A 27,764-nucleotide genomic window follows, 5' to 3' on the forward strand; every position below is an offset into this window, starting at 1 on the left:
TGGCATAACTGGCACATTCATAAGATTAAGATTGCATAAATTCAAATTTGGGAATAGCTTAATTCTTGCTCTGAGATACCTAAAGTTCCTTTTCCCCCCTCATTCAGCCTAGTGTGGTACCACACTTGAAATCCACCAAGCAGCATCTTGATGTAAATCAAAAATTTCCATTTCACGCACAACATTGTGATTTAGTGTATTTTATATCTCTGTACATTACACACATCTAATTATGCTAAAATGCTTTCAACGTTAAATATGTATTTTCTTAGGTTCCTTAAGCATGGAAAAAAGAGTGCTAAAAGCCTAAAACTACGTTTCCAAGTCTTGTCAAAATTCCTGAAGCTTCTCCCTTGTGGCCTCCTTGTGTAGTCCCAATCTCTCGTTGAACATGCTGAAAAGCTTGACAACCTGTCCGTCAGTTTGGTCACTCACTCCAAGATGGCATGAGTCTGGATACATTCAGGCAAAACATATCATATCCTGAGCAGCATTTTGTGTATTCTCCATTCGCGTTAATCACAAAATTGAGCAACACCATCACTATCTTGGCCATCACTTGTCGGTGTAACACGACGCAGTTCATCAAGTACCTCAGTAAAATCATCTGGAGGGGAACACGAGAATTCAAGTGCCTTTCCAGAATGAGGATGCTTGAATCTGAAAAGAAACAATGACCAAAGTCAAATGCAAGAAAAATGTCCTAAAAAGGAAATGAGACAAAAAAATGTTAGTAAGATGCTCAAACTTGGATAATACCTACCCAAGCAATGCAGCATGGAGACATGGCCTGTCTATCTTTGATATCAGACTTGAAAGATCACCATGGTATTTTGAAGGAGTTTTGGGTCTCAGAAGTGACAATGCCATGCTTTTCGTACCTCCATATGTTTCATCACCAAGTAGGGGGTTCCCTAGATATTTTGCATGTGCTCGGATCTGAAAGCAATAGGTGCAGGTTCATTAGCAAGATAAAAGTGGTTGTATCTGAGTATCATTTCCCAACGGTGAGATGTACACAGTATACACTTCAAAATTCCAACTGTTGCTTAGAATACTTTCTAAGCCACGGCAAATATTGCAATTGTGAAGCCCCTTCTTAGAATACGAGACAATCATAACATAATCACCTGGTGAGTGCGCCCTGTCTCCAATCTCCACTCTACAAGTGCAGATCCACCACCACAAAATACCTCTCTTACTTTATACCTGTAGAATTTCTTGAAATAACAGAGAAATAAATTTCTGGTCTTGACAAACTACCTAAGCAACCAAGCATGAAACATTTAAAGTTGCATAAACAATTATTGCAACATAAATAAGGGTGTTTACAGAAACCAACAAGTATTAACTTTGTAATTCTATGCCAGCACAACTAATGGTACGCTCCAAGTAGTAAGGAGTGATGTCTGGAACTGGGAGTGTCCAGGTCAAAGTAGTCACAGGCAAGGAATTAAGTTATTCCATATTTACACTAGTCAGCACAATTATGTAAGCAACATGAACAATTTGTTCATTCGCGCACATACAAAAATGACACAGGCTGTTTCATCTAGAAGAACTTGGCTTTAGGGACAACAGATCATTTCATCTAGAAGAACTTGGCGTTTAAACAGAAACTGCGGAGTATTTATTAGAAACGTTATTTTTAGTATATATGAGTTACCAAGCAATTTGTTTAATACAAACAGCTTTGGAGAAGCAGCATCATATATTCAACCACAAAAGAAAAGGCACAAGTCAAAAGCATGAATCACCTACTAGCAGCATCCTTTGCATATCTGTGGCCTGATCCAGGAGCAGCAACCATACGTATCCGGTTGTTTGGATCACGGGATATAGGCACTTCAATTCTCGCAGAATATGGACTAGGTAAACCACAAGTAAGACTGAGGTATACCCTGCTTATTGTATGTAGCTTGAATTGTTCTGCTAATTGGGCATGAGAATGCTCATCCTGTCAACAAGGTGATTCCAAAGTGAGTCTGTAAACTAACTTGTACAAAATAAGAGAGATCAAAGTTAATCTGGTAAATATTTGCAATTCCATCAATAGAGATCAAGTGGCAAGGGAAGATATTAGTGTTTTGTGGGATAGGACAAACTGGGCAGTACCTTAGCTACAACAAGCAGTCCGCTTGTCCCTTTATCAAGCCTATGCACGATACCAGGGCGCACAATAGCTTCACGAACCTCTGAACTTACGTCACCAATAGTAAATTGGTCAACATCAAATACGTCCACATCATCGTCCGAAGATTCAGGGCACTCATCATCAATGGAGTTACGTGCTAAACAGGTAAAAGTTGAAATCTTGCAGTGGTGAAGAATAGCATTGACTAAGGTGCCATTTGCATTCCCTGGTGCTGGGTGAACAACCTAAAAGTAAAAACACATCGAATGCCAGAATAATTATCGCCACTGTCAGTAGAAAACTTGAAGTAAGAGTATAAGAAACTAAATACTATTAGCATGAAAAAATATTTGGGGGAAAAGGTTGTTGATAGGACAATACAACCAATATCTAAATCGAATATTGATTTAACAAGCCTCAAAATTTGAAGTAGAACAAGAGATGCCTCATTACACACTGAATTTACAGACAGCCAGAGACTTCTTGTCAGCTACATGTGTGGTTATCCACTGGATGTTTTTAATCATTTTGTTCAACTAGATAACCTCATTAGGCTCATATGTCTCATGCAAGGTCCAGCTACGTAGAAAAGAGGATGCTCAAACTAATGTACATAAAAGTACCTTACGCGGGACATCCCTAAGAACAAGGCAAATCTTACTATCCCATATCACTGCAAAAAGATGGTGCATACCATATGAGCCGGTTTGTTAACGACAAGAAGGTGCTCATCCTCGTAAACAATGTCCAGCCGAATGTCCTCCGCTTCTGCCCTCAGCGGTGTTAGGTCCGACACAGTGCAGCTGACCGTGTCCCCTCCCTTCACCGTATGCGAAACCTACAAAGCACATCATCACAGAGCAAACCAGCATAAGAATAGTAGCAAATGAGGAGAGGCTTACTTACTAACATTCGGCATTTGCACCGGAACTAGCACTAATCATGATGTCATATGTGTCCGTCTGTTATGAATCAGTACCAACCTATGATATCTTCAGATGTTTGGCATGAGTTAAGTTCGCACTTCTTTTTGGTACAGGAGCGTTCTTGTTCAAGCTAACTAACAAGTGTACAACGCTTAAGAAGGTTCCTAATTCGATGGTCGCAATGACAGAAAGATTTACACTTGCTATGTAGGAAGTGGGGAAATGGCAACACCTTAGAGACGGGGCGGCCATTGACGGCGACGAGGCCGGCGCGGATGCTGGCCTGCACGCGCGCGCGGCTGACGCCCCCGCCGCCCAGCCGCGCGGAGATCCACGCGTCCACCCGTGACCTACCCTCCCCGGCCGGCACGGCCTCCTCCAGGCGCGTCCCGGCGTGGCCTCCCCTCCGGCTTGGCGGCGGCGGCGCCGGCGCAGGCTCCGCAACCACGTCTGAGTAGATGCATCTCCTATGAGAGGCCCGCAGGGAATGGATACAGTTCGTGCTGCGGCGGAGGAGGGTGGAGAGCGTGGTGGCGATGCCCGGCGGCGGAGCCGCCGTCACTGCGGCTGCCATGCTCGCTCGGGGATTGGGGCCGTGGGACGACTGAAGTGGACTTGTTTTTTTTTGGAGAATTAACAACAGATGTGGATAAAGCCGGGGGATAACGTTTGGCTAATTTGGGCCTTTGTATGGAGCCCCAATCTTGGTTTAGGCCCAACTTCAGTTTTATTGTAGGTTGGGCTATATCTATACCTCGGCATTTCTTGGGCTGGGCCGGGCCGACCAAAGCCCGAAGCAGCAAATCTAGACCCAGGCCTGGGTAGGACCGACCATCCGGCCACAAAGGCCCAAGCCTGACCCATCAGAGTGAAAGCCCGTCGGACCGGGCTTCTTCACTAAATTGCAGAAAATCAAGGCCCATGTTCGGCCCGGACTGGCCCAGGCCGCCGAGCCAAAAAATCAGGCCCAGGCTTGCCCCGGAAGCATGGTCGGGTTGGGCTAGGCCCAGAATTTTTGGGTTAGGCTGGATTAGGCCTACAGGGCCAGGCTTCCCATGCCCAGGTATAGTAGCCTATATCTCTCTTCTGTGATTTTGTCCCTCATCGTATGCCCCATTTGGCACTAGGGCGCATTATAGAAATCTCGTTTGCTTTTCTCAAAAAAGAAAAAAATCTAGTTTGATCTAGCATCTCTAAAAGACAACCGTCATCTTTCTAAAACCTAGCTGCTCCTCTACCTCCACCTCCTTCATAGGTTGTTTTCCCCTCCTTTGGTCGGCCTTGCCGGCGTCGGGAGGGATGGAAAACCCGAACTATGTGTGGAGTTTTAAATTAAAGTAGTGTTTTTAATAGATTATGTTAGGGTTTTGGCAGTCGTCTTTCTTTTAGCATCTACCTTAATGGAGATGACATCGTATGCAATAAGTGATTTTAGCTCTTCGTTTGACGAGATCTCATTTCCCAAGTTAATGGTGGTGTTGAAAGATTAAATTTTTCTGTAGGCTGGGCCCTTTGCTTCACCAGATTGTTTTTTGATCTTTTCTCATGGTTCAAGCGATGACGATTCTCCTTGCAATATTTGTTCCGGCTGCTACATCCCGATAATGGTGATTCGTACTATGTGCATTGTCGTGGTACCCCACGTCACTCGGCTCCCCAGCAACGTTGATCACACTGTTCGATCGATTTGCTTTTTTCCTTACATGTTGGTGTTGGTACTCTTGGCTGATATTGATTAATGACTTTAATCGATGCATAACGTGCATGTAGCGTCGTTATCGCAGCTCAAATTAAATTATTGGAGAGCCTTTGTTGGTATTTACATGATTGTGGTTTGATATCTACGATCCAGCCGCCTTCAAAAAGGTACAATATTGTGTCATACAAGAAGAAAGAATTTGATGAGAGACCTTGAAGATTTGCTTGGTACTTATAGGCTTTATTTTGTAACCGCTAGAGACAGCTTATGTATCTCTACCACCATGTACTATTTGCAACTATAAATATATATATGATATTGATTGTAAGAAAAAAAAATCTCGTTTGCTCCAATCGCTTTTGTCTATTCTACCGTTTGATTATAAAAGTTGTATACTTTTCTCGCTAGTTTTCAACCACGGTGAAGCAGATGCTGAAAATAGATTAGTTTTCTTTCGACGGGGAATGACCCTATCTTTCGGCAATAATAAGCACGCAATTTGAGTTTGTGTACGGAAAACACCGTGGTGGTGATGACCTGATCGTAAATTATTTTGAGAATAGTTCTCTAAATGTCACCCCGAGAACTTGAAAATGTTGCAGTAATTCATAGAGGCACGAAGGCTCGTCTTTGATATGCATAACTTTGAAAACTTGTCGCAGCCGATTATATTCATTTTCAGTTTCGTGCATCTCCGTCCATTGTGGTTTGAGATTCGGATAAAAAGATGAGAGAAAAGACTATTTCCATGTACCATGGTGAGCACGAATCTCGAGAAATAACTGGACGGTGACGGAAATACCCACGCTCATGCGTGGGTGTACAAAAGTATTTCCGCTCATCCATTCACACAAAAAAAGTGTCAAGAATTCTTCAAGTACATGAGAATTGACAAGATGCAACAAGTCACTGTAGACGCAACATTTCTTTTCTACATGCCCTGCCCAAACAGTTAGTTAAGTTTGGGACCTCACTCGACCAACCCAATTGACACTACGCTGCTTCCGCCCGATGTACCTAGATGATTAAGTTCACTGTGCACATGCTTAATTAATTTCATGTGAGCGACCTTCCATGTTTCATCTTCAGCATCGATCTAAAGGAAGATTGCATCGCATGTGATCTTCACACATACGTGTCCAATTCAAGCACCACTCCTCTTAATTTCATCTCACGGGTGGATGGCCGATTGGGTAGGTCACCAACTCGATCCAGGAAGCATTTATCCATAAAGCAAGAAGTGTTCTATTTCCTTTGTGGAAAGCATAAGAGCATCTACAACAGGCGCGGGCGCGCCCGCGCTATAATAACCGTCGGTATGCAGCGCGCGGAGATGAATTTGCTTCTCCAGCAGGTGCGCTATCCGTGACGGTGCTGTAATTTTTTTGGTGCGCGCTGTGTTTTGCCTTATCCGGGGCGCCATATGTAACGTGTCGGCTGCAGCGCGCGGCATCTTTTCGCACGCGCGCGAAGCTCCAACAGCAGGAAAATTCACCCCGCGCCCTCTATTTCCCCACCCGCGCCGCTGCCGCGTGATTTCGCCGGCGTCGGTCGATTTCGCCGCCGCCCCCGCTCGAGTTCGCCGCCGCGCCGTAGATCCGCCTCCCCCGCGCCTCCTCCCGGCAGTTTCGAGCGCTCCGCCGCGTTGTACCGAGCCGCCGCCGCCGCCACCGAGGGGCACAAGGCCGGCGCTTCCGACGGCACCTCGCCTTCCTCCTCTTGCTAGCGGCGCGCTCCAGCGGCGTCCATGTCGTCGTCGAGCCTACTTTCAACATGGCGCGACCAAGATGCTCGCCGGTTTGCTCGCAAGGTATGCGCCTCCACCGGCCGCCAACATTATTTTCTCGAATTTTTTGCTAAAAGCTAGTAGTAGTAATTCATATGTATATTTGTAGAGCTCATCATACGATTCATCGGACGACGAGTACGACATAGAGGAAGAAGAGAACATATCCATACTATTAGCATACCGCGCCATTAAGAAGCCAAAAATAGGTAGATCGGTGTTCGGTAAACAGAAGTTATGGAGAGAAAGGATTGAAGGACACGAGAAGTTGGTGCAATCGTATTTCAATGAAAATCCGATATTTCCCGAAAACTATTTTCGGCGGCGTTTTCGGATGAGCATCAACTTGTTTAAGCACATCGCAACGGAGGTGACCAAGTATGATCGATTCTTTGAGCAACGAAGAAATGCCGCCGGAGAACTTGGTCATAGCACATATCAGAAGGTGACCGCCGCCTTGTGTATGTTGGCATACGTATACCGGCGGATCTAGTTGATGACCATTTGGCCATGGGTGAGAGCACTTCTATCATGTGTGTCAAGCGCTTTGCCGTGGCAATTGTAAATGTTTTCAGATCCACATACTTGAGAGCCCCCAATTCTCAAGACACGGCAAGACTTTTGGAGTTCAACGCCGACCGAGGATTTCCAGGTATGCTTGGCTCAATTGATTGTATGCATTGGAGTTGGAAGAATTGTCTAGTGGCATGGCATGAACAATTCAAAGGGTACAAGAAGGATGCCACTATAGTCCTTGAAGCGGATGCCGATCATGAGACTTGGATATGGCATGCATTTTTTGGAATGTCCGGGTCTTGCAATGACATCAATGTTCTTCAACGGTCACCACTAATGACAAGACTTGCAATACAGGAAGGTCCATTCGTGGAGTTTGAAGCAAATGGCCACAAGTACAACTATGGCTACTTCCTCGCCGACGGCATCTATCCAAGGTGGCAAACATTTGTGAAGCCGGTTATTCAACCACGAGGTAAGAAACAAACCCAATTTCACAATGCACAAGCGGCGGCTAGGAAAGATGTAGAGATAGCATTTGGGATTTTGCAAGCCCAATTTGCCATTGTGGGAAGGGGGGGCTAGATTTTGGGACCAAGAGTGCCTTTGGTATATCATGACTGCTTGTGTCATCATGCATAACATGATTATAGAGGATGATCGTGGGTAAAATGTGGATCATACCCACTACGAGTTGATGGGGGTTCCTGTGCAAGTGAGGAGGTCCGCACATAGGATTGCCCGGTTTATTGCCTCGTATCATTCCATTCGTTCCAACGAAACACATGATGAGCTCCAAAAAGATCTCATGGAAGAATGGTGGAATTGGCATGGACAACAATAGTGCCTACTTGTTGCATATTTGTTGTATTGTTTGAAAACTATGTTGTATTGTTTGAAAACTATGTTGTATTGTCGATCCATAAACTTGTTGTATTTGTTGTGAACAATTTAATGTACTTGTTGTATTCTTGTGTTGTAATAATAAATGGTACATTTATTCGTGATTTTGTGAAGCTTGTTTGATCTTGTTGATGCATAGTTGTGTGTGATTGTTATTTTCACCGGCGCTGCGCGCTGTATTTTGGAGCGTCCGTTGGAGGACCAAGTTTTGCGCGCGCGCTCGCGCTGCAGTTTAGCGCGTCCAATGGGGAAAACACATCTTAGCGCGCGGTATAACTATACAGCGCGGTCGCAGCGACGTTTACAACGCCGAAATATAGCGCGGCTATTGGAGATGCTCTAATACTACGGTGTGTTTGATGGAGATGCGGTTAGCTGAAGATATTTTAGCTTGCAGTTAATGTGGACTATGTGAGCAGTAAAAACTATCAAGATGATGGGCACCCATGCGATACCCCATCCGGAACTCTAAATCTGTGTGGATAGGGTTAACTGCATCGGTCTTTTTCGCGAGCAAAATAAAGTCGGCAGAACATATCCCATATCCTGACCCCTAAACGCGATTTCAAATTTTTGGTGCGAGATGTTTAAACTAGGAAATCGAGTTCTGCCGTTATCATCCGACATAATTTACAACTTTCGGCAAAATAGGAACTACTAGTTCCTACAAACTACACTAAAGCTAGCCCAGGATTCAGCTATATCAGTAGGACTTGGAGTCTTCTTGGGCATCGGCGCGGCGGAGCTTCACGCATCCGTAGCGTCGGAGTCGGAGTCGACGGTGTCCTCACCGGAGAAGTCCGACGAGTCGATGTAGTCGACGATGACGTAGCCTTGGAGCGCCATCTCCGAGCGGATGGAGGCGCGTTTAGTGCGGCGGATGTTGCGCGCCTCCTCCTTGTCGGTGTCGCGTGCGTGCTTCGCCTTCTCCCAGACGTCCGTGACTACGGTGGTCCGGGAGTTCCTTCACGCCATCGCGAGGTGACACGCCTTCCGAGCAGCGTCATTGTCCTCCTCGTCTTGGCTCGAGTCGAGCTCGAGCGGCGGTGGCACGCGAACGCGCAGAGCGTACGACGGCCCCGTCCCGCCGTCATTCGTGCTCGGCAGAAGGCCGAGCCAAGAGGGCGAGCGCGGGTTGCGGCGGGACAGCGTGCCGCGCTGCCTAGCTTGGTCCAAGAGGTGCGCCGCCCGCTTCGCGACGGTCTCCGTCGCTGACCAGGAGCCGCGGCCGCTCGGCACAATTGTCCGGCCGCCACGCGCCGAATTGAGCCCGACCATTGCGGGATGAGCAGGGGGGAGAGGAGGCGGCTCGCGGTGGCGATTTGATTTTGGCGGCGGCATCCGGTGGCAATCGACGCAGCACTGGCAACGACGGTGGGCGAAGGAGTACCCCATCCCTCTCCCACTCCCGTTTATATACAGAACAAACGGGCCGCAATGGGATATTGATGCATCCCATTTTGCGATGTGGGTCGGGATGGGGATTTGGTCGGATCGTTTTTTTGGGGTCAAAACCGGAAAAAATCTTGATGCATCCCGGGATGGGTATCTGCTAAAGTTGCTCTAGCAGGTCGTAAAACAAGCCAAATTATAGAGGACGGTGATATGGTTGGAAATGGGATGTCACATAACATAATATATTACGATGGATATATTTTAGGGACAGAGATCCAGTGCCTCAACGAAGGCAAGGCACGAATGAACAGTGTCGTGCCTTGCTCATTTAACCGTTAGATCAAAAATAGACAGCCCAGATTAAATACTACAGCAGGCGCACAGTAGATGGGCCTGTAGCATATGTAGTGTGCACAAATTACTGTAGCGATGTACTGTAGATGCATGATGTAACAGCAGACTGGTCCTGTTCATCTGACCAACTATTCTTGATCCAACGTTTAGAAAATGGGGACAAGGCACCATACTGTTCATTAGTGCCTTGCCTTTGTCAAGGCACTCTCAATCCATATTTTAGGGAACCCATCAGTCTACTGCTAGAGTTAACGTGATAAGAGTGCAGACATTTGGAGCACAGACTCCAGTGAGCCCCCGTTTTTGACTAGTAATAATTTAAATTTACATTAAATGATACCAGTAATTTTGAAAATAATCACTAGTAGAAAAGAGGTCTTCCATCCCAACCCATTAGTCTCCAAATACTTTGATCCGGGACTAATGGGGTCGTTAGTCCCGGTTAGTAACACCAACCGGGACTAATGGTCCGGTCGGGACTAAAGGGTAGATCTTTAGTCTCGGTTGGTGTCTTCAACCGGGACTAAAGGTCTACCCTTTAGTCTCGGTTGGTGTCCCCAACCGGGACTAAAGGTTTTTTCGGGTTTTTCACTCCCCACACACCCTTCACCCCCCCACCCCGTGGATCGCCTTTTTTTGCTTCGTAAAATATAAAAGAAAATGATAAAAATTTCAAAAAATAAAATCTTTTGAGATTTCTGTATGTTACGGAATCTACTATTAGGGAAAATTAACAAATTTGAATTTTGACTTTTTTTGCAAAAAAAGTTTAGAAAAAGGTAAAATGGCATTAACTTTTGCATACGACGTCGGAAAAAGCCGTATAATATATCAAAATGATCGTGGGAAAAAGTTACATCCGAATTCACCCGGGTTTACCCGGTTAGCCAATTTTTAGATTCTTAAAATTTCAAATGAAAATACGAAAGCAGGAAGATTTTAGTTTTTGCTATAAATTACGGATTTTGTATTTTTTTTCAAAAAATTAAAATTAATAATTGCATCCTGCATAAAGATTACTATTACTTTTACCCAACTTTTAGATTTTCAAATTTTTAGGTTTTAGGTTTGCCAAAAATATATATATTTAAAAAATTAAAAAATTAAAAACTAATGCAAATTAAAAAGTTAATGTTTATTTATTTAAGATTATTATTACATCATTACTTTTGTTTATTAAAAGAATTATTTAAAATTCAAACAATAAAGAAATGTGACATCGACTAACATGTTAATAGGATTGATATGATATTAGTATCACATACATGCGCGCGAAGCACTTGGATGCGGGACGGGATGGAACTCAGAAGTTAAGCGTGCTAGTGCTAGACTAGTGGGAGGATGGGTGACCGAGCGAAAAGTTTGACCACGAGTAAGTAATTTGACTAGAGATAAGTGTAGTTAGAGACTAAACTATGCAAATAACTAAAATAATAGAAATTATGAAAAAATAGAAAAAAACAGAGTGGAAAAAATTAGAAAAAATAAAATAAAAAAATTTCACCTGGAGGCATTTTTTCCCCGGCGCACGCAACCCACGTGGATGGACCTTTAGTCCCGGTTCGTAAGCAACCAGGACTAAAGGGGGTGGGCTTTAGCAACCGGGACTAAAGCCCTTTTTGTACTAGTGAATTTACATGTATATAATAGTGTAAATTTCATTAAATCGTTTTACATGTCAGGTACATTAAAAGGATAAATATGTGGGGATTCTAAAAGCAAAAAAGGATATCCACGGTGTTGCTTGTATTTTTTGTGTACTCATATATGAATTAGGTATTACTTACTCGGTTTCATAAAACTTGTCTTAGATTTATCAATATTTATATGCGGAAACCACAAGTGCAGCTCGAGCTACACGTAGCTCGTTTTTTGAAAAAATTGAAAACAACATTTTAAAGTTTTAAAAAAAATCTGGAATTAAATCTACATGCAGATAATACTGTGATCTACAAACGTGGAAAATTTCGACTGGAAATACCTTATATTCGGAGCTGTGCAAAAATGACAAATCCTGATATCAATATTAGTGAACAATGTGAAATTTCAAAATCTCAAAATCTGTCAGATTTTGTACTTTTCTGCAGCCCAGAATATGAGGTATCTCGAGTTCAAATTTTACAGATTGGTAGATCCCATCATTGTCTACATCTAGATTTTTTGTCAGATTTTTGGAAACTTTAAAATCCTATTTTGAAATTTTGCAAAAAAAAAGGAGCTACATGTAGCTCGGGCTGCAAAAATTCACTCTCTATTTAGATGTATCTATATAATATATATATCGGGAAAATTTGCTACAGAATACCGTTATTTTCTAGCGTTTGCCAAAACACACCATCTGTTTGTGTCTTTGCCAGGAACCATTACAATTTTGTGACACATTTGCCAGAACACACCACCTGTTCAAAAAGGGAAAATTTTGCACTTTTGGCGGGGATGACCATATTATGACTGATTTTGAAGTAAAGGTGCAAAACTTTTTTTTTTGGCAGGTGGTATTTTCTGGCAAATGTGACACAAAATTGTAATGGTACCTGACAAAGACACAATCGAGCGATGTGTTTTAGCAAACGACGTAAAAAAACGGTGTCCTGTAGCAATTTTCCATATATCTAGTATATAGATACATCTAAATTTTGATAAATTTACAACAACTTTGTTGGGACAGAGGAAATACATAATATTACACGTACACACATCCATGTCAGATGTTTCTGGAACCAATTTTATTTTTCAAATTTTAGGCGCACTGAAGCTCGAGATCACCTTTTCATTTTTGGACTACTGATCGTCGAACAATAAATGAGACACATGCTCAATTGATTTAACATCAGTCATTTCTTTTCTAAAGGTGATATGGCAATATCAATTACACTTAGCCTCTGCGGCAACGAGTACACTAATAGTAGTATGGATATACACAACTGATAAAGAAAAAGAAGCTAAAAAAGAAAAATTCTCGCTATAGTGCTCTAGTTCTTACAGCAGCAACACAAACACCACCACGACAACATGCGACGCCTCCCAGAAGGAAACACTCCACAAGCGTCCTCGTCACCCAACCATAGATCTTAGGTTTTTACCCTGAAGAATGTCCCCACACTCAAAAAAATGCCTTCAATAAGGCTATTGCCAGACACAACCAGTTAAGGCCATGCCTTAGATTTTATCCTGAAAGGTAGGACATTGAATTTCTCCTATGTTGACACGCCCACTCGCATACCGCTGCCATGAAGCCCGAAACACCAAGCAAGTTCACCATCGACGTAAAGCCTCGAATCACCAGCACTAGTCCTTAAAACTCGGCTTCCATGCTATTCTCTGCCTCTAACTTCACCTTACGATGACTAATTTCTCGAAACTAATCATCATTGTCTTTCTAGGGAAAGGTTTTGTGATGTACTCATGTAGGTTAGATTTTATCATGCTCTATGCCCCTCACTTTCCTTCGTGCTCATGCTTATATGTGTGCATTACCATGCATTTATGTATGGATGAAAGCTTCTATATATATCCCCAACTGATTTCATTTTCTACTTGACTGTATGTCAAGATAGCTAGCTAGCAAGGTTATTCTCATCCATATTATTATTCGGTTGTACTAGTATTCTAAATGTTGAGGTGAGAAACTGGAGGAAACCAAATGCTAGCAACCCTGTCCTGCCAATGCCGGATTCGTGGCTCCCCCATGTTGTAAGCTCGCCTCGTGGACGAGGTGGCGGCCGTAGTAGGCACACCATCACTGTACAACTCACTCCTCAGACGTCAAGTCCTCGGACGTGTACTCAGTTGACGACGCTGGCCGCCGGCGCGAGGGCCAGCAGCAGCATAAATTAAGGTTCACTGGTAGAAAAAGGGTCTTTAATCCCAGTTCGCAACTGCCATTAATCCCGGTTGCGCAACCGGGATTAAATATACGGGACTAAAGACCCCCCCCCCCCCTTTAGTCGCGGTTGCTTACGAACCGCGACTAAAGGTCCGTCCACGTGGGCGCCAGCCGTCCGTCGGGGCGGAGGACCTTTAGTCGCGGTTCGCCTGGCCAACCGCGACTAAAGGCCTCCGCAGGTTTAGGGTTTAGCCCCCCCCCCCCCCCCAAATCTGGTTTATTTTTAATTTGTATTGTTTTATTTCTTTTATATTTTATTTTGTGTTTTATTTTAATTTTGAAGAAGTTTCAGTACACATATTCTACGCTACTATATACATGCATATGAATGTACAATTTCAAACAAGTTTGAAATTAGAACCAAAAAGAATTCAAGAGGAATAATCAATATATATTCAATCTCCGATGACCATATACAATTTCGAACAAGTTTCCATACACAATTTACGGCATCAGAAGTTCTACGTCCTCGTAGTAGTGTTCTCCTTTAGGATGGAGGACTTCACTCATCAAAAATCCTGCTAGTTCCTCTTGAATTGGTCGGAAGCGAGCTTCTGGACTAAGCGTCTTCCGGAAGTTATTCCTCTTGACGTTGTTATCCGACGGCTTTCGCTCAGAGGTGTATCTCCGGATGAACTCACAAACATAGTATCCACATAGATTGGTCCCCGGTGGCTGAATATCCCCAGACAGTAACCTTCTAAATTCTAGCTCTTTTTTGAATTCACCGACCGTTTGATCTGAGAACCGTCTCCAAACCCTACAGGGCAAAGAAAATTAAATGAACAAGGGAGTTATTAGTTACTTCATATTAGGAAATGAACGAAAGAGGCCGATCGATATAGAGCGCAAATGATTGAAAATAATTACCTTTGCAGCATATTTCTCATGTCGGCCCAAAGCTTTAGATCCATATTCAGAGAGTCCATGATGAGAACTCTGGAGGTGTGAAATTCAATTATGAGCAGAATCCAGTGGAACTTGCGGACACGATACATGCACAGTCATGCATAACTCATCGATTAGACATACCATGCATGAAGTAAACCAAAGAGAATGTGCTCAAGACAGAAACACTCACCCAAAATGGTAAGGGAATATAATTTGATTTTTGAGTTGCTGCTTTGTAAGAAAATCCCACAGGTCTTGCTCCACATCGCGGGGGTGTCTTTCTAACACATATCCATTAACGATATGTGGGTCAATGAACCCAACATCATGGATGTTCCTTTTTTGGCATTCCCCAATCTTCATTCTGCATAATAGCGTACACAACAATATAGTTAGGAGAATATATATAGTGCAGGTAATGAACGAGATGAGGTAGAAATAAATCACTTACAGAACGTAGCAACTGATGATAGATTTGTCGAGCTCGCGCAGATTGAACAGCTGGAACAATTCACTCATATGAACTGTTACATAGTAATGTTTGAAGTGATGCTCATGTCTAACTTCCGCATAAATATATTCTTTGCCGGCGTTATTTTTTATGTAACCCTTGTACCAACGTAGCAGATTTCGCATTTGTGCTGGTAGATCCTCTTCCTGTGCAGGCTCGACGAGAGGCCCATTCGGCACATATATAATTGTTACATCACTCATTGGCGCCTCCTCAAGGCCTAACATTGCACGAAGAGTCATACCGAACTCGGCCGCTTTTTCTCTGGCACCCGTTACAGTCATTCCCCGTGCTGCCGCAGCTTCTATGATAGCGGGGCCATTAGTTCAGCATCCGGACCGGCGGATTTCACTATGAGCGGGGGGATCGATTGTTTATTTTGTTCCCCGAGCTGGGCAACTTGTTTCCCGCTTTTTTTACTTTCTTCTTTCTCCTCCTCCAAGGCTTTCTTCTCCTTCTCCGCCAAGTCTTTCTTCTTCTTCAATATGAGTGCTTGCCTACGAAGTTCACGTCCATAGTCGTCAGGCATATTCTTCTCGGCTTGGGACGGTGTGCTAAAAAATGACTTAGCCCACTTCTTTTCCTTCTCAGAAAATACTGGCTTGGGCTCAGGCTCTCTTTTCGCCTTCATTTCCGCCTTCCATTTCTCATGGTGAGCAGCCGCGGCCGCGTCCGTTTCCTCGACACTACGTTCCCAAGGCCTTGGGAGGAGAGGCTTCAGTGATGGCTCTGGTACCTTTGTGGTCTTAGGTACATAAGGGTCCGGGTTAATAGTCCAGGACTGCTTCTGCTTCTTCGCCGGAGGTGGATTATTGGGGGGCGGCGTAACCGCCGGAGGCGGACTGGGGGACGGCGGCTGCTTACCCACCAGAGGTGGATTGGGGGGCGGCGTCGGCTGACGTGAAGGAGGTGTAGGTGAACCACCACCACCACCACCACCACCACCACCGCCACCACCACCACCACCGGAGGGGGGTGGACTTGTTGGCCTTGGCGCCTCGCCTGGAAACTTGATGAACTTCTTTTTCCATAGAATGAACTGACGCTTGACATCTCCAAGTCTTTTCTCCCCTTCGGGTGTAGCATAGTCAATCTCCAGGTCCTCAAACCCTTGGACTATGTCTTCCACCGTGACACGAGCATAACCATCTTCAATGGGGTTGTTGTGGTGGAGTGCTCCAGGTGTACAGGGTAAAGCAGTGCCGATGGCTACTGAAGCGATTCAACCCGGTAAGGATTGGATCTCTGTGCATAATGTGCTAGTCCCTTGATCGACTCGCTAGCACACACAGTTCGATGAATAAACAGAATAGCAAATGCGTCACTTATTACAACGTATGATCCATAATATATTTATTACAACTTGCATAGCCTCATGGCTAGCTCAAATAACAGAGTTCAAAGCGGAAAACAAGTAAATTCAAAGAGCTCCATCACGCCACTGGCGAACATGTTGAGTGGAAGCTCGCGACCTAAAACGATACCTTACTCGTCCTCGGAGTAACCTGCAACATAAAACGTTGCAGCCACGCAGGGTCAATACATTTGGAATTGTATTGGCAAATGTCACTATTTGGTGGATATATAAATGGCGCCTAACTACGTGCTTAATTGGCAGGTGGAGTTCAGGCACATTTGCAGAAAAGCAATCTTTATTTCTCCTACTTTGGAAACAATTTTATTTTCTTCAAAACTCACTAACTATCATCACAGAATCAACCCATGTTACCCATCAAGTTTTATTTAAGAAATTGGAATGATGAGATCATCCAAACAGTTCCAGACTCTAGTTGCTCATAACGTCCATAATCGGGGACACGGCTAAGTACTTAGTTTGACACTCTCGAGAGGATGTACACTTTGCCCACATGACCTAGCCAACCCCTTTTACCATGATGCTCAATTTGCTCAAATGGTCGGGTGAAAGCTAAGACGAGACCTTTAGGAAATAGAACCATGAACCACGCTTCGGATCATACCCAACCTACAATTCACTACCTGCTGATACACGACTGGCCATGGTCCTATAACTTAATTAGTCAAGACAGAGCCCATATGACATGTGGTTGTACTGGAAGCTACTAAAATAGAAACCTGTCAAATCTCTTTGTTTCTGGGTGGCCAACCACAAGTGTGATACACACGACCGCCATAGACATGACTCCGGTGTAACCACTCAACATAAACCAAGCAAACCACTTCCACCCAGATGATTCATTTAACTTAGGTTGTTTTATTACATCAAAACAATATTTCCAACGAAGCAAATCACATCATGATTCCCAATCCACGCATCTAAAATAGCAGGGCTAAGCATTCTACAGTACGGTGGCGACAAAGAATAAGGCATGGAAATCATATGGCTATCCTAGATAGGTTTATTGGCATAGCAATATATAATTTGAAAACTCCTACACATACATAGCTACTGAAAATAACTACAATGTGCATACAAAAATAATAGGACAAAACAGTGTGTGACACTTGCCTTGATTGGTGTTCAGACAGGCGTCGCAATCGCACTCGTTGCAATCCGGGCAATCTAACGCAAGCAAGATAATTCACAATCAAACACCAAACAACGCAAACAGGTAAAACACATAATGAAATTATGCATGCATGCTCTGGAAAGAAATTTGATATCAAACATTTTTATAAACAATTACTTTAGGCAATAAAGGTTTCAAATAGCCATTTAACCATGAACAAAATATATATGTATAAAATAGTTTCTAATATCTCTCGCAGGCATACTGGTGGATAGGCAATTTAAGTATCTGCAATTTGGCGTTGGATTCATATTAGAATAGTTTACAGAATTTGAAATATACTTAAAATACTATATACACCATTTTAAGTTGCAAAATTCGCAAACTTCGTAAAAGTACAAACTAACAGTACCAAACTGTTCCTCTCATTTTTCTGAATCCAACGATATATTATTTGTTCAAAACCGAGTTACGAAAATATATTTATGATTTTTACAAGCTTAATCCTTTCGCGGTCTTTTAATAATTTTGTCCGAAAAGTTGTCAGAAAAAGTTTCTCGGATAGAGAAACTTTCTACACGAAAGTTGCAGGGAACTTAATTACGAACTCAATGGAAAAAGAATCGTCTAAAACGGAGCTCTAGATTTATTGTTACGAATTTTAAAAAAATTATGGGTGAAGAAGCTAGCACATCCTGCACGTGGTCGATGTGATCGATCGTGAGGCCTGGTTCAGTTATTTGAGCTAACAGAGTTCCTCAGATTCCGATCTAACGGCGTACGGAGAATTTGCTAATCTAATCTAAAGTGAAAGCTCTGGCTTACAATGGCACAGACGACGCGAGGTGGTGGTAGGACGGCTCGGACGTGATGCTTCTTGGCCTCTCCGGATGGTTTACGACTGCGGCGGGTTGGCGAATGAGGTGCGGCTGGACGTGGCTGTCAAGGTGGTGTGCTCGGAGGTATTTGCGTCTTCCTCGAACAGCGGTGACGGACGGCTGGAGCGGCTCGGGCAGCGACGAACTCCGGCGATGCTTTCTCCGCGTCCTAGTGCCCTGCAGATCGGGGAACATAGGGGAGGCGACGTGGTTGAGTAAGAGGAACAATATGGTGTAAAAGAGAGGGGCTCGGGGCGACGGGAAACCTCCGGTTATGAGCTCCAATGGCGGCGGCGGCGTCGAACTCCGGCGAGAAATTTCGCGCAGCCTGGCGGCGTAAAAATTGGGGCTTTTGGTGTCAAGATATTGAGAAGAATATGGGGTATTTATAGGCAAAGTTTCGTGCAAAAGGGGTTTAAATCTGAGCCGAAATCGGAGATTTTCGTGGGAGTTCTGCGGGCGTTCTGCGGGGAGTTCGTCCCGTACACGAAAACGTATTCGACTGAGGTAGCAGGAGACCTGGTGGGGTCCAGCTGTCGGAAACAAAAACAAAGAAGAGAAGCAGCGTCGCTCCGCACGTGCACGCATGTGCGTGTCTGCGCTGGCCAGCACGGCCGGCCGCGTGCGGCGTACGCGCGTATGCGCGCGTGATTGTTTAGCATGTCAGGATGGCTGGCTGCCTAGCCTGGCCGGTCATTTTTTTTATTCCTTTTCTTCTTTTCTGTTCTAATTCCTGGTTTAACTTTAGATCTCTGAACTGACGCAAAAAAAAATTATGGAACTTTTTTGTAAAAATCTAGTACAGTGTTTGGATATTATGGAGCACCGTTCCAGTCCCACAAGACACACGGAAGCATATAGTTTATACGTTCGAACTAATAGACTATTAGCAAATTTGATATAGAAATTGATTTTATGCATGATAATAATTAAAACTCTTTTAAAACCGAAACTTTGGCATGGTGCAATGATGCAATGCATGAATTTGAAAATGCATGAATTTCAGGATGTTACAGCTACCTTCATAGAAATGTTCCCCATTGGATAATGCAGATCACATTCTTTCATCTCCTTTACATCGTCCACGGGGTAGCGAGGAGGCTTCGGTGCAGTAATATCGATCGTCGGTGCATTAGTACCAGCCGGGGCCAGCAAGGGTGCATTAGCATCAGCCGGCGGGGCCTCCGTGGAAGCCACGCTGCTTCTCCGCTGCTGGCTTCCGACATCCGCTGGATGATCTTCATGCGGCCGTGACGATGATCTTTCTTTTACTAGTTCAGTCACAATTTTCTTCATCTGATAGAGTTCCGATGCCAAGTGCCCCACAAGATCTGCATCCCGATCCGTCTTTCTCTTACGGCTTCTGTAACTGTACGGGTCATTTTCCTGGGGAAACCCTACTTTCCACGGAATGGCGCCTTTGCCTCGTACACGTCCTCCGTGTTCAGGATTCCCGAGGGCAAATGTCAGCGCGTCGTTCTCTCTGTTGAACCTGATCTTCCCCTCTTGAGCTTTGGTCATTGCGTCAATAAGGGCTTCGGTGGGTTTAAACTTTGTCTGTCGGTGAACACACTCCCTCACACGGTCTAGCGATCCCCCATGCCCGTACCACCAGCTTTTGGCCCTTGGGTCCCATCCCTCTGTACCTAGAGGGATTCCTCGCTGCCTCAGGTCGTCCTCCATCTTCTGCCACTTAGGCTCCGAAAGGCGGTATCCTCCTGGCCCCATAATATGATTGTACGTTTTCTTAGCCGCATTTGCCTTATTTTTTTCCGATATGGCCTTGAAATGCTCCGTTTGCTTTTGCCTCACAAATTCGGGCCAATCATTTTTCAGCTTCTCATATTGTCCATTGAAATCCGGAGTCTTCCCCTTATCGACATATTTAGCCGCTAAATTTTTCTTGTAGGTCCGGAATGCTTCGGCCATCTTCTGAAGAGCGAGCTCTTTGACTAGCCTCCTCCTCTGACGTCCACCCTCCACCTCGTTACCCTCTTCATCGTATTTGTTGTATTCCGGAGGTAGAATGAAATGCTCCATAAGCTTTCTCCAGCAATCCTTTTTCGTTCTCTTGCTGACGAAACTGAAACCAACACGTGCCTTCACTGGCTCATGCCATTCCTGGGCGGTGATCGGGACGTTGTCTCTAACAACGACTCCGCATTGGTTGATGAACTTGGTATAATGCGCTTCGGGCTCCAGCGGCCTGCCGGTTGCACTGATAACATCGATGTTATATGATACTCCTTGTTTCAGCGTCTTGGTTTTGCCACGCTTTGTCTTCACCGATTTTTTCGACGATCCGGACGAGGGCTAAAATAAGAAAGAGAGTCGAGTTAATACACATATTTATTCAAATCGGTAAATTTGTATCACCAGAGGCTCAATGTATATATATACCTCGCCGGAGGTGGTTGCTAATTGCTTATCTCCATCGTCGTTTGTCGACGGTTGACCTCCATCGACAGTGTCCGTTCCTTCACCTTCACCGTCAAGGTTCAGATAAGAAGAGACATCCTCTTCTTCATCTTCTTCGGCCGGCACATAACGAATGTCGCCGTTTATGATGCCGAAAAGATGTGCCTCAGCTTCCGCATTATAGTTTTCCCTAATCGGGTCGGCTCTATCGTCCGCCATATGTCACTCCTGAAAACATGTAGTAAAAACTAATTAATTAAGTAAAGAAGGGGGCGGTGGCGGTGGCGAAAGGGGGGCGGTGGCGAAAGGGCGGTGGTGAAAGGGCGGTGGCGGTGGCGAAAGGGCGGTGGCCCTCGCCACCCCCTCCGTATACGCGCGGGGTCGGTGTGCATGTTTCTCTCTCTCTCTCTCTCTCGCCAAAAAAAACAAAAAAATTAACCCCGCGCGTATACGAAAGGGCGGCGAGGGGGGCGGCGCCTCGCCGCCCCCGCCCCCTCCGTATACGCGCGGGGTACCGATTAAGTTTAAATTTTTTGTTAAGTAAAAAAACTAATTCATTTCAAATTAAACTAATTCATTTTACCGTTTTTGTTAACTAAGTTATTTTTTTTTACTTAACATGCCAAACTTCCAAATTCCAAACTTTGTAATTATTTGAACTAGTTGAAATTATTTGAACTAATTCAATACAATATACATTATCGCCCCGATTATTTGAACTAGTTGAAATTATTCAAATTCAAATATGATGATTTGAGTATATATTTTCACATGGAATTAATTTTATTGCACATATTTTCCTTTTGCAAAAATGATCCTTATAAAAATGATCCTTGTAATTAAGTTATTTTTATGGTTAAGTAGTTAAAATTAAAAAGAACAAAAAAAACACACCAAAAAAGAAAAAAATTCCGGCCGGGGCCTCCTTCCTCCCTCTCTCCTTCCTCCCCTCTATCTCTCAGTGGCGCCCCGGCCTTGATCTCCCGCGCGCGCGCGGCCGGCTGGCCCCGGCCTCGATCTCTCCGGCCCGGCATGGCGCGTGTGGCGGCGGCGGCGCGTGCGGCGGCGGTCGTTGGGGGTACACACGGCGAGGCGTCACGCGCGCGCGGCGCGCGCACCGACGTACGGCGGTGCAGCGCGCGCTGGAACGGCGAGGCGGGCGCGGCGAGCGACGTACGTACGACACGGCGAGGCGGCGCGGCGAGAGACGGCGAGGCGGTGCGGCGGCGTCGTTGGCGGCGTCGACGATGGCGGCGTCGGGCGTCTGATCGAGCAGGATGAGCGCGGGCGGGCGTCGAGAGCGAGGAAGAAGAAACTGAACCGCGCCAGGCGCCTCGCGCGAATATATAGCGACCAGCCTTTAGTCGCGGTTGGTGACACCAACCGCGACTAAAGGGTTTTTTCGCCGGATTTTTGTTTTCCCGCGGAAAGACCCTTTAGTCGCGGTTGGTGTGGCCAACCGCGACTAAAGGTCTTTTTTTAAATTATTTTGATTTTAAAATGTTAAAAATACAAATAATATATCAAAAAATTTAGAAAAATAAAACTAATTCATTTCAAAATGTTAAAATAGAAATAATATATCAAAAAATTCAGAAAAATAAAACTAATTCATTTCAAAATACTAAAAATACAAATAATATATAAAAAATACAGAAAAATAAAACTAATTCATTTCAAAATGTTAAAAATACAAATAATATATCAAAAATTCAGAAAAATAAAACTAATTCATTTCAAAATGTTAAAAATACAAATAATATATTCTTCCCGTCTCTGTAGGCGCAACTTCCGAAGATGCCGTAGGGCGTGTGCACCAACGACATCTTCGAGAAGCTGCGCCACGAGAGATTTTCCAACCCTTTACCCAACACTGTTAGAGGAGATGGAGTCTTTCACGGGTTTGCAGGAAAATTTTCCCGAGGAGCAACTTCCGAAGATGCCGTAGGGCGTGTGCACCGACGACATCTTCGAGAAGTTGCGCCACGGGAGATTTTCCAACCCTTTACCCAACACTGTTAGAGGAGATGGAGTCTTTCACGGGCTTGCAGGAAAATTTTCCCGAGGAGCAACTTCCGAAGATGTCGTAGGGCGTGTGCACCGATGACATCTTCGAGAAGCTGCGCCACGGGAGATTTTCCAACCCTTTACTCCATCCATGGGGATGAAACTCTCCCTACCTGCTAGGTTGGCTTGTTGGTCTGCTTGCCAAGGCGTATCGATGCTCCTTTTATAGGCACGGCGCCGCTTCTACTTTGTCTTGTTCCTCCGACAGGGCATCGTGCGCTACATGCTTTATCTCGTCGTGCGCTACTAAAGCTTACCCAAACATCCTTATCCCACCGACAGTTTTCTTAGATGACACAAAAACCACCTTTAGTCCCGGTTGCACCCACCTGCCGGGACTAAAGCTTACCCAGACGTCCTTATCCCACCGACAGTTTTGTTAGATGATACAAAACCACCTTTAGTCCCGGTTGCACCCACCAGCCGGGACTAAAGGTTAGATGACCAGCTCTGGATTCCTCTTCTTCCCGCCATTTCTTCCCTGTCTTCCCGCGTCTTTCTTCCCGCATCTTTCTTCCCGCCTCCTGTCTTCCCGCTCCCATTTTTCCCACCATTTCTCACTATATATATGTAGCCCGGCTTGGCCAGCATTATCACATCTCTACAATCTCTCATCACTCTCTCATGGCTTCCACCGTACCCACTCTAACCTACCAGCAGGTGGAGGAGCTTTGCGCCTCGAACTACCCTTGCCCACCGAGCTACCGCGTCCCCGCCGGCTGGAGCCTAAGCGCCGGAGGCGTGCCGGTCCCTCCCGTCCCTCAGGGTACTGCGCGTCGGGCGGCCATCACGAACCACTACTACCTCGACCTCACGCCGGAGCAGCGGATGAATCCCCGCTGGCATCCCGATAACCAGCATACTTGGGACGCCTTCTTCATCAATCGGCGTGTGAGGGCGCTCGCCAGGTATGAGGAGGACGGTCTGCCTCCTGGGAACTTCCACGAGGCCGGCCGTCGGCTATGGTGGTACGGCCGGACTCTACAGAGCGTCATGGACTACATCACGGCCGGCGATATCCCCCGCCTGCGCTACCCTCAGTTCAAGCCACGAGCGCCGCCCGACGACAGCGACGACGGCAGCGACGACGACGGCGGCAACTTAGAAGGCGGCGACTACCAGTACAACGACGGCGACTATGAAGACTACGAGTATGCATATTATACGCCTAGGCAGGAGTATGACTAAATCACTCCAAATTTCATGTATCATCAGTGGTATCTCGAATCAATCGAATCATTCGAAAATGGACACCAAACACATCACAGATAATATAATTCACATGATCCATTCAACAAAGTTTGGTACAATAAATTATTACACATCATTTCTTCCCTTGTGTCCCTGCTTGCTTACGATTGTGCCGTATCCATGGAGCATCCTCATCATTTAACTTAATGCTTGGGTCAATGTTCACTTTGAAGGGCGGAATTTCACCAAACATATTATAATCTTCTGACATGTCTGTCTTGTCCTCCACTCCCACGATGTTTCTTTTCCCTGAAAGAACAATGTGGCGCTTTGGATCATCGCATGATGTACTGATCGTTTTCTTATCTTTCCGTTTCCTCGATTTGCTACTCATGTCCTTCACATAGAAAACCTGAGCGACATCTTTGGCTAGGACGAATGGTTCGTCAAGGTAACCAAGATTGTTGAAATCCACCATTGTCATTCCGTATTGCTCGTCCACCTTTACCCCACCTCCTGTTAGCTTGAACCATTTGCACCGGAACAAAGGGACCTTAAAGGAGGGTCCATAGTCAAGTTCCCATATCTCCTCTATGTAACCATAATATGTGACCTTTTGCCCATTCTCGGTTGCTGCATCAAAGCGGACACCACTATTTTGGTTGGTGCTCTTTTTATCTTGGGCGATCATGTAAAATGTATTCTCATTTATCTCGTACCCTTGGAAAGTCGTTATAGTCGAAGATGGTGTCTTGGCCAACATGTACAGCTGATCTCCAACATCATTGTCATTCATTAAATGTTTTCTGAACCAACTACCGAAAGTCTCCATGTGGGCCTTTCTAATCCAGGATTCAGGCTTCCCCGGGTTGTCCGAGCGTAAAATATTCTTGTGTTCCTCGAAGTACGGAGCCACCAAGCTGGAATTGGTCAGAACTGTGTGGTGTGCTTCAGTCATAGAATGGCCGTCCATACATATCGTTGATTTCCTTCCGATCGTGCCTTTTCCACTTAGTCTCCCCTCGTGCCGCGATCGAGGAAGACCAATCGGCTTAAGGTCAGGAACATAGTCAACTCAAAACTCAATTACCTCCTCATTTCCATAGCCCTTGGCGATGCTTCCTTCTGGCCTAGCACGGTTACGAACATATTTCTTTAATACTCCCATGAACCTCTCAAAGGGGAACATATTGTGTAGAAATACAGGACCGAGAATGGAAATCTCTTTGACTAGGTGAACCAGGAGGTGCGTCATAATATTGAAGAAGGATGGTGGGAACACCAACTCGAAACTGACAAGACATTGGACCACATCGTTCTGTAACCGTGGTAGATCTTCTGGATTGATTACCTTCTGAGAGATTGCATTGAGGAATGCACATAGCTTCACAATGGCTACTCGAACATTTTCCGGTAGAAGCCCCCTCAAAGCAATCGGAAGCAATTGCGTCATAATCACGTGGCAGTCGTGAGACTTCAGGTTTTGGAACTTTTTGTCCGCCATGTTTATTATTTCCTTTATATTCGACGAGAAGCCAGACGGGACCTTCATACTGCTCAGGCATTCAAAAAAGACGACCTTCTCTTCTTTGGTAAGAGCGTAGCTGGCACGACCTTGAAACCATTCCGGATGCCGGTCATCAGGGTCTTTCGAACGTTGCTGGTCCTGCCGTGCTTCCTTTGTATCATTTGTCTTCCCATACACGCCCAAGAAGCTTAGCAGGTTCACGCAAATATTCTTCGTAACATGCATCACGTCGATTGCAGAGCGGACATCTAGGACTTTCCAATATTCTAGCTCCTAAAATATAGATTTCTTCTTCCACATGGGTGCGTGCCCGTCAACTCCCTGCGGAACTGATTGTCCGCCAGGACCCTTTCCAAAGATGACTTTCAAATCCTTGACCATATCAAATACCTTAGCACCAGTACGTTCCGCAGGCTTCGGCCGGTGATCTGCCTTGCCGTTGTAATGCTTGCCTTTCTTTCTTACGTTATGATTTCGGGGAAGAAATCGATGATGCCCCAGGTACACGTTCTTCTTACAATTACCCAAATATATACTTCCAGTCTCATGTAAGCAGTGCGTGCATGCATTGTATCCCTTATTTGTCTGTCCCGAAAGGTTACTAAGAGCAGGCCAATCGTTGATGGTTACGAAAAGCAACGCTCGTAGGTCAAATTCCTCTTCTTTGTGCTCATCCCACACACGTACACCAGGTCTGCCCCACAACTGTAAAAGTTCATCAACTAATGGCCTTAGGTACACATCGATGTCGTTGCCAGGTTGCTTCGGACCTTGGATGAGCACTGGCATCATAATGAACTTCCGCTTCATGCACAACCAAGGAGGAAGGTTGTAGATGCATAGAGTCACGGGCCAGGTGCTATGGCTGGAGCTCTGCTCGCCAAAAGGATTCATGCCATCTGTACTTAGACCAAATCTTATGTTCCTTGTGTCAGCTGCAAAATCTTTGAACTCTATGTCGATCTTTCTCCATTGCGTTCCATCTGCGGGGTATCTCAACTCCCCGTCCGACTTACGGTCCTCTTTGTGCCATCGCAACAACTTGGCATGCTCTTTGTTCCTGAACAGACGTTTCAACCGTGGTATTATAGGAGCATACCACATCACCTTGGCGGGAACCCTCTTCCTGGGTTTCTCGCCCTCAACATCGTCACCAGGGTCATCGTCTCTGATCTTATAACGCAATGCAGTGCATACCGGACATTCTTTCAAATTCTCGTATTCACCGCGGTAGAGGATGCAGTCTTTAATGCATGCATGTATCTTCAGAACCTCTAAACCTAGAGGGCAGACAACCTTCTTTGCTTCGTACGTACTGGCGGGCAACTCGTTATTCTTTGGAAACATATTCTTCAACATTTTCAGCAAGTTTTCAAATCCTGAGTCAGCTACACCTTCCCGTGCCTTCCATTTCAGCAAATCCAGTGTGCAGCCCAGCTTTTTCAGACCATTATCGCATCCTGGGTACAGCGACTTTTTGTGATCCTCTAACATGCGATCCAAATTCTCCCTCTCCTTTTCAGTTTCGCAGCGTCTCCGTGCATCAGCAATGGTCCGACCAAGATCATCAGCGGGCTCATCACGTGCCTCTTCTTCACCTTCCCCTTCACCTTCCCCTTCACCTTCCCCACCTTCAGCATCCTCCATGAAAGTATCACCGAAATGATCAGGATAGTTGTCATCGATGATATCATCCCCTTCTTCATCTTCTTCCATTATAACCCCTCTTTCTCCATGCTTGGTCCAACAATTATAGCTTGGCATGAAACCGTGCCGAAGCAGGTGCAGGTGAACTTCTCTTGAGGAAGAGTAACCCTTCTAATTCTTACAGCCAACACATGGACAGATAACAAAACCCCCCTGCTTGTTCGCATTAGCCACTACGAGGAAATCTTTCAAACCCGTAGTGAACTCGCCGGATAGTCGGTTACCGTACATCCATTGCCGATTCATCTGCATTATTATTATATAAAGTATATAATTAACCATCATGCATTTGTTAAACTAACTAGCTAGAAATAATAGAAATTAAACAATGAACTACACACATGCATATTTTATCAATGACACATGAAAGGTTCAAGTTGCTAACCGCGATCGAGGAGGAAAAATAAATGAGAAAGCTCAAGTGTGGCTCGGACACTTCATATCATGTTTCTTTCATTCTCTCGGGCATTTCATCGAACACCTTG

At 45.1% G+C, this 27,764-nt stretch overlaps 1 protein-coding gene and 1 long non-coding RNA gene across 2 annotated transcripts; both read right to left on the minus strand.

The window, feature by feature from the left end:
- Positions 1-142: 142 nt before the first annotated feature.
- Positions 143-3,668, minus strand: LOC127314643 (RNA pseudouridine synthase 2, chloroplastic). Its single transcript, XM_051345148.2, has 7 exons — positions 3,293-3,668; positions 2,829-2,972; positions 2,116-2,379; positions 1,758-1,957; positions 1,131-1,209; positions 764-939; positions 143-660 (listed from the first exon to the last, which is right to left on the minus strand). Exons 1-7 carry the CDS (start codon positions 3,632-3,634, stop codon positions 516-518), a joined length of 1,350 nt encoding a protein of 449 aa, XP_051201108.1. The 5' UTR covers positions 3,635-3,668; the 3' UTR covers positions 143-515.
- Positions 3,669-17,473: 13,805 nt separating this feature from the next.
- On the minus strand, positions 17,474-18,788 carry LOC127312605 (uncharacterized). The gene is made up of 3 exons (XR_007858448.2): positions 18,635-18,788; positions 18,316-18,545; positions 17,474-17,543 (listed from the first exon to the last, which is right to left on the minus strand). It is a non-coding gene; the product is annotated as an uncharacterized lncRNA (long non-coding RNA).
- Positions 18,789-27,764: the final 8,976 nt, after the last annotated feature.

The sequence above is a fragment of the Lolium perenne genome, chromosome 7 (genome assembly GCF_019359855.2).
Source record: "Lolium perenne isolate Kyuss_39 chromosome 7, Kyuss_2.0, whole genome shotgun sequence".
In the NCBI taxonomy this organism is placed as follows: Eukaryota; Viridiplantae; Streptophyta; class Magnoliopsida; order Poales; family Poaceae; genus Lolium; species Lolium perenne.

Excerpts from the sequence above, each read along its gene's own strand:
- LOC127314643 (XM_051345148.2), bottom strand. The coding sequence starts at position 3,634 with ATGGCAGCCGCAGTGACGGCGGCTCCGCCGCCGGGCATCGCCACCACG. Across the intron at positions 2,973-3,292 it reads ATGGCCGCCCCGTCTCTAAG|GTTTCGCATACGGTGAAGGG; the intron begins GTGTTGCCATTT and ends TGTGCTTTGTAG. Across the intron at positions 1,958-2,115 it reads GACTGCTTGTTGTAGCTAAG|GATGAGCATTCTCATGCCCA; the intron begins GTACTGCCCAGT and ends CCTTGTTGACAG.